General features: G+C 37.6%; 1 protein-coding gene across 1 annotated transcript in view; it reads right to left on the bottom strand.

The window, feature by feature from the left end:
- Positions 1–5,947: 5,947 nt before the first annotated feature.
- The window catches only part of DSG3 (desmoglein 3), a 32,025-nt gene continuing 26,508 nt past the window's right edge, over positions 5,948–11,464 (bottom strand). The window contains exons 15-16 of the mRNA XM_003830256.4: positions 9,872–10,155; positions 5,948–8,630 (exon numbers count right to left, since the gene is read on the bottom strand). Of these exons, the coding sequence (XP_003830304.2) occupies positions 8,016–8,630; positions 9,872–10,155 (899 nt within the window). The 3' untranslated portion in view covers positions 5,948–8,015. The remainder of the gene's footprint in view (positions 8,631–9,871; positions 10,156–11,464) is intronic.

Genomic DNA, 11,464 nt, shown 5'->3' with positions numbered 1-11,464 from the left:
TTGTACTTCTTTCTTAACTGTGGGATTACAACATGAATCTGAAGTAAATAGTTATGTTGATGACAACAGGTTAAGCAGAACAGTATTACAGAAAAGATTCAGAGTTGGATAATGTGAAATCCATGTAAAAGCTCATGTGAAGAATTGCTCTATGGTTCATAAAATTGCCATGGCTAGTTTTCATTGTTTGACACTACAGGAGAATTAGTCTACTGTATACCCCAGAATTTTCAATCATTGAAATCTTGAGTCTACAGAGTATGCTCAATGGGTCAGAATGTGAGGCCTGAGTCCCAGGTGTGATCATGTGTACAGAAATGGTCTAAATGGACAGATGTGAAATGTGTGATTGGAGGGATGCTGGACAGTGTGTGTTCTCAAGTTGCTTTACCTCCTAACCTATTGCTCAATGATAATGAAAATTCACTTTGTTTATGCAGTCAACAAATATTCTAAACATTAAAGACACACACTTCAGGGAGGAGTAACAAAGTGCTTTTTGTGATTTATACCTTACTGTGAATTAATTTCTCAAACAATTAAAAAACTTATCAACTAGTTATAGCCAATTTTTAGAGGAAACAGGTAGCAGTGAATATGAAGACATTAGGCATGTCATGTGCTAGAAATAAAGAAAAAACATGCAAAGGTAAAGACAGATTTCACTTCCTTCCATTTTATGATGGGCCAGCTGGCATTTGCAAATAAGCTGATTTTCACTTGCCCAGCAGTGATAATGATCCATAAATCATATAGAAACTGAACATAAAAGTGTGGTCTTTTTTCATGCAGTTTGTCACTATTCTAGTAACATTAAAATATATATCCAATGGAAGTGGGGTTGATTAGCGTCATTCTTTTCATGCTAGTTTTCAAGTAACTGGGGTTTTTTTTTTTTTCCCCCAAAGCCACCTGGATGTCCCATCTGGCTGGTAGAAATGACATAGTGAGTATTCTTTGGGGGAAGAAAGAAGCCATCCATCCTGCCCATGACCCTATTGCAACATGATAGAAACAACCTACATGACCCTGTCACAGTTAATATCCACCTGAACACAGGAATTCAAGTCTTCATTTAGAAGCCTAAATTCACTTTTCCAAGGAAGCTGAATTGACAAATAGCAATCATCTGGTGATTCTGATCGGCTTGGGTATACAAGATAACAATTTGTTATGAACTGGCATGTCTTCATTGGACTGTCCATTCATCGGAATTTCCAGTGCTGAGAAGACTAGGGCAATCCTTGTGGCTAAGGCAAAAAATTAATAAAAAAGACATATTATGGTGGCAGTCTAGAGTAGCAGAGAGAGAATCAGCCTAGCCAATTCTTAACTCTGAAATTGATCCACGAGTTGCTTCTCAGCCTCAGTTTAAGCATCTATGTAAAAGGAGGGCTTTGGATCATACAATAGGGATATTTTGAGATTCTGTGGTTTCAGTAGTTTGTACGTCAGAACTCTTTGAGATGATTGAGTTCATTTTGAAGATTTAAAATACAGTAAAAAAAGAAAACAAATCTTTATGAGCATTTACTATGTTCAAAGCGCATTCTCTTAACTTTACAGAAACTCTGTGAAGTAGAAGCTATTATTATCTTCATAATAATAGTCCAGAGAGGTTCACAGAGATTAAGAAACTTGCCCCAAACCATAAAGTTAGTAAGTTGGGAAACAGGGATTTGAACTCAAGTATGTAGTTTGTCTTCAAAGCCTGAACTCAACCATTAACTTAAATGCACAAAAAAGACAAAACAGAAACCTTTTCAAGTTTAACTTTTGTTTTTTGTTTTGTTTTGTTTTGTTTTTGTTTTTGTTTTTTTGAGATGGAGTCTCACTCTGTTGCCCTGGCTGGAGTGCAGTGGCACGATCTCGGCTCACTGCAAGCTCTGCCTCCTGGGTTCACGCCATTCTCCTGCCTCAGCCTCCTGAGTGGCTGGGACTACAGGCACCCGCCACAACGTCCGGCTAATTTTTTGTATTTTTAGTAGAGACAGGGTTTCACCGTGTTAGCCAGGATGGTCTCGATCTCCTGACCTCGTGATCCGCCTGCCTCGGCCTCCCAAAGTGCTGGGATTACAGGCGTGAGCCACCGCGCCCTGCCTTAACTTTTGTTAATCATTAAAATATAATATAGTTATTTTGATTGATTAACAGATGGAATGAGATTTTTAAAAATTCTCTTAGCTCCTTCAGTAGTGATTTTTTTTTTTGCAAACTTTAATAGGTTTTCTTAGCTTGACAACTCATTCTCTATATTCACGAACATCTCCTGACTTGTTCCTTCAGTGGAGATACCCTTTTCTAGCCAGAGTTGGCAAAAGTAGCAATAGCATGCATTGGCTTGTTTGAGAGGCCCTGGGTGAGCCTTTGTTGCATAAAGTAGGAGGTCTGTTATTGTCTTGGTAGCATATGCCTTCATTATAAGTTTGCCTCTTTGAAAGAACATTCAAAGACCAACACAAAAGAGAACATTTCCAGATCCAAGAGAGTGTATGTAGAAACAGTGGCAAGTTAGAAAATCAACTTAGGTATCAGATAGCAGCCACAAAATATGTTCTGAGGAAAAATTCATAGCAATTTATAACAGCTGAGAAAAAGAGGGAGGATGCAGGAAGGTAGATTTTGTCAGAACTTACTAGACTAAGGATTTATTGCATATTTTTTACTAATTAAATGTTGGGGATGTCAGACCTGGTTGAAAATAATTAAAAGTCTGGTTAAATAAGGCTTTTTCACCATAGCTTACCTAAAGAAATTTAGGTGCAAAATCTAGGTGATTATTATTATTTTCTAAAATAATAATGCTAGATAGCAGAATTCTTAAATGCAGAAACTTTGTGTCTGCAGCGCCCACTAAGCATTAGTGTCTGGTCCATAGATTTGATAATGGAAAGACCCTGCTTTAGCTATGCCAAGCCATGAGGTTACCTAGGCAAGAATGTGGGTGTGTGTGTGTTTCATCTGAGTTAGGACCATATAAATCTTATTATCAGTAGAAGTCAGTTGGACATGAGAAGACATGACTGAAGTTAATCTCATATTTTGTGTTTAAATACTCATTTTTCACTTAGTAACAATGTCTCCTTGCAGGATTGAAAATCATGTCATTATGCCATTTGAATAAATACAGGATTACCTGATTCTTTACAGCTTTATAATCAAGAAAGTTCCTTGCAATCCTTCTTTTGATTATGAAAGAACATAAATACTTCTTCTGCTTTCTGGGGAAATGAGGACATACACATTGTTTCAATATCAATGTTTTGCTTATATTATCATCATTTGATTCTCTGTGTTGTCACATAAAATTCACTGTTTGCTAACTTAGTAATGATGAATTCTGCACACAGAAAACATCAGAGATGTTCTGAGGCATAAAATTGAAAATATAGTCATACCATGTTCCTCAGGAAAATCAAAGTAGAAATGAAACTGATTTCAAGGAGTAAAAAATTTGTAGTTGTTAAAATATGTTCTTTTCCACAAATCATGGAAACACTGAGCTGGAAGGACATGTTTAAGGTAATCATTTCATATCTGGATACATTTCATACAACCTCTTCTAAATAGTGTTTTATCAAAGTAATTCTTAGGGACTTGACTGAGAAAGAGATTCCAGGTAGTATTTTTCAGTACTTACAACATCAGTTATAATTGTATAAAATTGCATTTTAATTTTATATTAAAATACAAAAATTGTAATTTAAATTCAGCTAAATACTTGTTTCTGCAATTTAGGCTTTTGGCTCATTCTTATTAGTTATTGGTTGTGGAAGAGACCTGGTCACTGGCCCCTGAAAGAAAAACCTCCACATGTACTTCAAAATAGCAGCATCATGTATTAGCATTCTCTCTCTCTTTCTCTCTCCCTCTGTCACTCTCTCTGTCTCCGTCACTCTCTCTCTCTCCCTCCCACACACACATATGCCTACATTATACTACTTATTTAATCTTTAAGATTACCTCTAGATTTGTAATCCTTTTTATAATTTTCATTTTCTTTGTATTCTTTCTAATTTTTAATGTTCTACTCAAGTCTTAGACTGGAAGTGAACAGATTATTCTGAGAGTAATAGTTATTATTTCCAGACAACTATTGATAAACTTTCACATCTGTGTCACTTATTGTGCAAACTTGAGAAAGTTATTTTGCTTCTCTGAGTCTCTGTTTCCATGCCTGTAATCTAAGGATTACTCTAGAATTGAATTAGAGTATGTAGCTCTCTTGACCACTTGGTAACCCTCACCAATGTCTCTTTTCTTCTTGCTCTGATAACCGCATCCATTTGTACTTGTTCTTCAGACATTACCCTCTTGAGTTTTAACTATATCTCTATTGTGTCTAAATTTTTTTGTTTTTTATTTGTAAAAATGAATCAAACTGTGGAAGAAAAAGAAAGTAAAGACACCAACCAGAGAACAGCCTGATGTCTTTGGCCAGGGAGGGAATCTCAGCATACTCTGGACAGCAAAGCAAGAGGAGTCTCAGCGTTCATCGTGGAAAAGGTGTGGTTTCTGGCTTCTGGAATTTAAATGATTGTTTATCTTCTTGTCTTATCAATTATCCCCTTTACATAAAACCATCTCAGACTATGTTACTGAACGCTGTGAAACCATATAATCTCTAATTCAGTATTCCTCTTTGTAGACCCAGAAGAAGATACGAGACAATGTGGAAATGCAAGAACAAGAAGGATTCTTAACTTTTACTTGTTTCTAAATTGTTAGTTGTATTGAAACTAGTCAGTTGAATGTGTCCCATTCACACTCTTACCTCACGTATGAAGGTCCTCAGGTTAAACTAAACCGATTTTGTCACTTTCGTTCCTTGAACTTTCTATGAATAGAAGAAGCTGGTAATATTTTTGGATTTTATCTACATGACTTTCATTTTCCTGGAATTGATTTGAAACATTTGAGTTAAGCCAACTACCATTCTTTACTCGATATTTGCTTTAATCCAGTTTCTTTTTCTCCCCATACTCCATGTCCAAGCCTCATTGTCCAGATTTAAGAAGGAGGAAGGTCAGCCAGAAGAAAGTTCTGAAGTGTTGGAGGGACTTATTCTGTGGCATCTTTTAAAAGGAGACATAAGGACTTTAGCATTTACAGAAAAACAGTTCCACTTCTGGGGCTGATGGCTTTCACCAGTGACATGGTACGCATTTTTCATCAGGCTAGATTGTAAACATTACCTTCTCTTTACTCCAACTTTTCTCCCCAGGTCATCTTAGAATGTCACAACTTTTGAATGTCACAACAGTGATCTCTCAGTTACCTGAGAGACAATTGCAACTTGCAAAATAAACAGTAAATGACTTAAAGCATCCAGTTAGTAAAGTCCCTCTGCCCTGGCCTCATCCAGCACTTTCTCCTGCACTATGTCCACCTGAAGTCATCCCGAATCTTGAGATACTTCCTTCCTGCCTGGAAGATGCAGAAAAGGAATCAGCTAGAAAAAATAGCTAAAATACTGATAAAAATACATATGTGAGTCATTTTATATCAGCGGTCCCCAACCCTGCCCCCACCCCCAAGAGTACCTGTCTGTGGCCTATTAGGAACCAGGCCGTAGCAGGAGGTGAGCTGCGGGCAAGTGAGCAATCCAGCTTGAGCTCCGCCTCCTGTCTGATCAGCAGTGGCATTAGTTTCTCACAGGAGCGTGAACCCTATTGCGAACTGCACATATGTGGGATCTAGGTTGCCTGCTCCTTATGATAATCTAATGCCTGATGATCTGAGGTAGAACGGTTTCATCCTGAAACCATCCCTGCCGCCGTCTGTGGAAAAATTGTCTTCCACAAAAGTGATTCCTGGTGCCAGAAGGGTTGGGGACTGCTGTTTTATAATCATATTTCTTAATAACTATTAATATAGAGAGTAGTTCAGCTTTTATTTATAAATGTATTGCCTGTTTTATTATAACAACATTATACTGTTTATGGTTTAATACATATGGTTCAAAATGTATAATACATCAAGTAGTACAGTTTTAAAATTTTATGCTTAAAACAAGTTTTGTGTAAAAAATGCAGGTACATTTTACATGGCAAATCAATTTTTAAGTCATCCTAAAGATTGATTTTTTTTTTTTTGAAATTTAAAAACACATTTAATTTCAATTTCTCTCTTATATAACCTTTATTACTATAGCATGGTTTCCACTACAGTTTAACAATGCAGCAAAATTCCCATTTCACGGTAAATTGGGTTTTAAGCGGCAAGGTTAAAATGCTTTGAGGATCCTGAATACACCTTTGAACTTCAAATGAAGGTTATGGTTGTTAATTTAACCCTCATGCATAAGCAGAGGCACAAGTTAGCTGCATGTGCTCTAGACCGTAGAGCGAGCCACCGTTGAGAAGCAAAGGACAGCAGCAGGAAGAGCAATGGAACCTCCTCAGGACTTACCAGGCTGCTGCACCGGTTCTAGCTTCTCCCACCTAAGATGGGCACATTGAAAGCCTTGTTGCAGCAGCACCCCCATCTGTGGAAGCACAGGCTGCCTGCACTTCTCCAGCTGCTCTAGCACCTGCCTTCCTGGTAGTCAGGGTACCAGGGAGAGGGAGGAGCACCAGGGTGGGGGATATTTAGGGGACCTCTTTCCTTCAGGATCACACCCTTCTAGGTGAAAGCACAAACACTTGATTACTTTGCATTCCATCTGCAAAAACAAATTTAGGTTTTGAATATGGTGAAAAACGAAGAAAGGAAAATATAAAACTCTGTATTTTATATACAGTAAGGAATAATGGAGGCTGATAATGATCTTGTGATCAGCTAAGACAATGTCAGCAAGCAGGTGAGGTAGGGTGCTTTCTATGGGCAAAAGGGCGAATATCTTGAATGACCAGAAATGACTCGAAGAGCTGCATTACTATCATGGTAGAATGCATGAAGTAATACATCTAAACCTTTGCTAACCTGACATTATTACTCTCAAGCTTTATTATCCTCAAGGCTTAAATGGCTGTAGCTGTTTAATTTAAAAGCAAGGCTTAAAAAAATAGAGGTTACTCATAATTCCCTTTCCATATCCCTTTTTGACTTGAAAATTATTTCACCAACTACTTTTCTGAAATGCTGCTTATAATACATATTCACAGATTGCCCTATGTGTTATTCTAGTCATTGGCCCGTTTTGCTTATAAAAAAGGCCATGTTTTGTATTCCTACAAAATCTGCAGACATTGTTAACATAATACACGTCATTATACATCATATGTATGCTACATCTACTCACTGACATTTAAAAAATGAGCTATTTTCAAAGACTAACACAGGATATGTTACTGAGACATGTGTAGGAAGGAGCTCAGTGTAAAATATTTTCTTTGGATAGATCCCTTCAAAGGGATTAAAACACACAAAATATTATTTATACTAAACTTTCTTAAATGTTCTATGATATTTCTATTTCAAAATTCTCTTATTGTGAGAATATGTGAAATATAGATGTAGCAAATTCAACACATAAGCTTATACCCCTTAGCTTGAGTAAAAGACACATATATGGGCTCCCAGCACCAAGAAGATGGAAGAAACTCTACTGCAACTACTTCCCTTTTTCCAAGCAGCTCAAAATGCTTTAGCAAATACCTTGTGATTCTTACATCATTATCAATGATATAAGAAAAGACAACGGAGACAAGAACCAGCGCCCCTGCTTAATCCACTAAATCACATTGCATTTTAAAATGATAAACACCTTCTTTTGGCAGGGGAAAAATAGAAGCTTAAGAATGTTTAGGAAAATTTCCTGGCGAATATGATCTTAGGGTTTTGAAAAACTTTAAGATTTACTACAATTTGAATAGTACTTGAGAATTAGGAGTGACAACATATTGCTTTTGGGGTATGAACCCAAACATTTAATTTATAATCGTGATCAGTTTATGAGAGAAGCTAATAAGTGCCAAATTATTAGCCCAATACAGTGAGCTTTGCTATGCTATTTTGAATACTTTAGTTCAAAGATCCAGATTTGGTCAGTGTGGTATTCCAGCTCATTCTGGTCATATTAGACGGGAGCAAGGATCCTCTGTACAGAGCATAGTATGTGACCCTCGTAGCTGCGTTGGGCCAGCTAGGTTGCCAGGAACACTGGAAATGGGACAGATCACCCTTTCTGTCACTATCACATTTTGTGTGAGAAGTGGATCAAAGCCTGCAGTGGAAGGTTGCACGAGGGAACCAGAAGCCGAGTAAGTCTCCGTTACCAAATAGTTACCATGCTGCAGAGGGTCAGGGATGGAAACAGCTGGCTGGACAGACCCAGAGGCGGACAAAGCAGAAGCTCCTTGACTTCCTGACAAAGTCTGGCACTTAACAAATCCTGTCTGCTGGGCTTCTATGGGATGGCCACAGGATTCAATCCCATAACCGCTGTCTTTAGAGGGTGGCTGAACTTGTTTGCCTTCACCATCAACACCAAGGCTTATCTCTGCAAGTTTTTTAAATTTGGGTCCAAGTGAGTCCAAGAAGCTGTCATCCAGGTCATCAGCAATAAAACTGCAACAACCCACGGAGCCCACAGGAGAACCAGTGGTATCTGCGCCTTCATTATCATAGATCAACAAGCAGTCATTTGCTTCCTGGCCATCGTCTTCCTCCGCACAGGCAAATGCTTTCTAAGACAGAGAAAAAGTGGGAAAAAATGAATTTTAAGAAAGAGTCAGTTGAACAATATAATACTGTTTGTAGAACTCATTTGGATTATGAATGCCCAAACTAGGTAATCCATAGAAGTAAAGGACACTGTCTATTAACAATCTTGTTCAAAAAATTATCTGGTGTTTAGACAACAGTATGGTTGACATTACCTCAAAATTGAGCTAGAACCTTTGTCTAGATTCTACAAATCTTGTGGGAGCCTGACATGTGTCTGTAACACACATCCCACCTAGAAATATCCCAAGAGTCCTCATCTCAAACAACCCCTCCCTTTCTCCCCTGCCCTGCAGTCTTTCTTCAAACACAATATCACTCTTTGTCTGCTTGGATACTAGGTCAGACCTTGGCACTTACCAGTATCGATACCAAAACTCAATGTGAGATCCATTCTAACCATGCCTCTCTGCCCACTAATCTTTGGTTATCAAATGAGAGGCAAGCATCCTACTTTTCAAAGTCTTCTTTGTTTTCATACCTATGTTCCTTTTCTGTTCTACGCTTCCTGACATGTCATTCCTCCCATCACTGATCTTCCATCCTATTCTTTTGGCCTCCCCTTTTTTGGGGGTCATTAATTCAGTGGTTCTTCAACTTTTTTAGACAGATAATGTGAATACTCTACCCCTCTCTCAGGAAAATATACACACAGGTATTTGGATATCCTTTATGATACAGGAAATACAAAATGAACTGCTTTGTATTCTTAAAAAAGATGCTAGAAATTCTCACATAAAAGAGATTTGCCCTCAATTGTTTGTTCAGTTGGAGGAATGAGATGCTACTTGCTATATGCTCTCATGTTGTGGTTATCTACTCATTCTTCTTTTATTATTAATTTGTTTATTTTAGAGATGAGGTCTCACTCTGTCATCCAGGCTGGAGTGCAGTGGTGCCATCATAGCTCACTGCAGCTTCTACCTCCTTGGTGCAAGCAATCCTCCCACCTCAGCCTCCCGAGTAGCTGGGACTCCAGGCATGTACCACTGTGCCTGGCTCCCATTCTTCTTTTGATCAGTGACCCGATTTTGACAGCTACCTTAGGTTATCTGTATTATTTTGGCAAAAAACAAACAAACCATTTTTTTCTTGCATTTTAACAAGCTGTAAATAAAAACTGCAAAACTGAAGTATATAATCAAATAAAAAGATCTCTAATGTAAATAAGATAATCAAGCCACAAAGTTTTTCACCAAATTACCTGAGAAAAGTAGGAGTCCAGAAAATTCATGCTTATTGCCCCATCAGCGTAGTCCTTATTGGTTCCTCCAGTGGAATGCCTTGTTCTCATGGTTCCAGACTGCCCTGAGGAACAGATGCCAACTCCAGTGGCTGCTCCGAATCCTGAAGCAGCTCCTGACACTGTCCCTGTTGCAAAGCCTGCAGCACCTCCAGATTCAGTGGCTGCTCCAAGCTTAGTGGTCATTTCCATTCCTGAAGTGCCTTCCACCGCTGTCCCTCTGGCATACGTATTTGTACAAACTTCTAAAAACAAGGGAGAACATTCTGTAATATCTTATGCTGTTATTTGTTGCATTTTTATAAAATGGGTCTTGGGTGTCTATAAGCAGTCACCATGTAAACAAGTAAGTGGGAGAAAATACAATTATATGACTAGAGGTGATAACATCCCACAATGTGTTATGTGAGAGTCACAAAGGAGGGCATATAAACGGGTGAAAAAGCTCTAAAAATATACTAATTTTAAAAGTGTACAAAGAAATAAGATTTTCAGTGACAACAGCCAGAAATAGAAGAGACAGGATATTTAGTACACAGCTATGGGAAGCTTCTAATGCAATGCTTGTTTGTTTTCACGAAAAAACATTATAGTTAAGCAGTCATATGAGCTCAGTATGGAAACCAAAGAGGAAACATACATAATGTAATCATGCAAATTAGCATGTCTTTGTACCTAAAGAGAATTTAACAAATCACGACTATTCAGCCTGTTACCTTTACATTATGCTTTCATGGAAAGCTACTTTTTTTCTAGATAATTCTTTACATAGCTCTTGCTATGTAATTCTAATGGGAAAAGCAGGTGAGGATTGGAGCATCTGATAAAGGAAGACAGCTACATATTTGGGGAAATCTCATGCGGATTTTGCAGGATGGACACTTGAAAACAATCTATGGAATTAAGCAAAACTTTAATATTAGGCATTAAGTATTATTGTTCTTTTAGTTCACTGAGTAGTTGTGGCACTCAGATAATATTAATGCAATAGCCACTTGGTAAAACCAAAGAAATAAACAAATTCACCTGTATGACCTGTATGACAACATAAGTGATCATGTCCTAGTATGACTGAATGCAGGAATTAGTAATTGAACTGAAATCAGGATACTGTTAGTTCTGGGGAAGAAAGAAGGGGAACAGGATCGAGGATGTGCACACGAGACTTTAACTGAAAATATGACTAATGTTTGGAAAAGACAAAGTTGGGTGGTGGATACATAGATGTTCGTTATATTTTCCCTTACATTTTTCTATATGTGTGAAGTCTTTCCTAATTAAAAAATTAGTAATTGATTGCCTGAGAACTACACGTCACTAAAGTTTGGAAAAAGTATAACAAATCTTTAGATATTGACAATGGTGGCATCAATGGATAAATTAACTTATTGAAGCCAGACATGTCAGGGAATTGACTAATATAAAAATATTAAAACAGCTTTTCTCCATTTCAGTGGTAACAGCTCCTGACATGTGCACACAGATGCAAATTATTAAGAAGATAATTTGAACACTTCTTATTTTTTAATATTTACCACTTAACTCACCATTGCT

This window comes from Pan paniscus, chromosome 17 (genome assembly GCF_029289425.2).
Source record: "Pan paniscus chromosome 17, NHGRI_mPanPan1-v2.0_pri, whole genome shotgun sequence".
NCBI classification, from domain to species: Eukaryota; Metazoa; Chordata; class Mammalia; order Primates; family Hominidae; genus Pan; species Pan paniscus.
The sequence above is the reverse complement of the archived record's forward strand: the minus strand, read 5'-3'. Positions and strand labels throughout refer to the sequence as shown.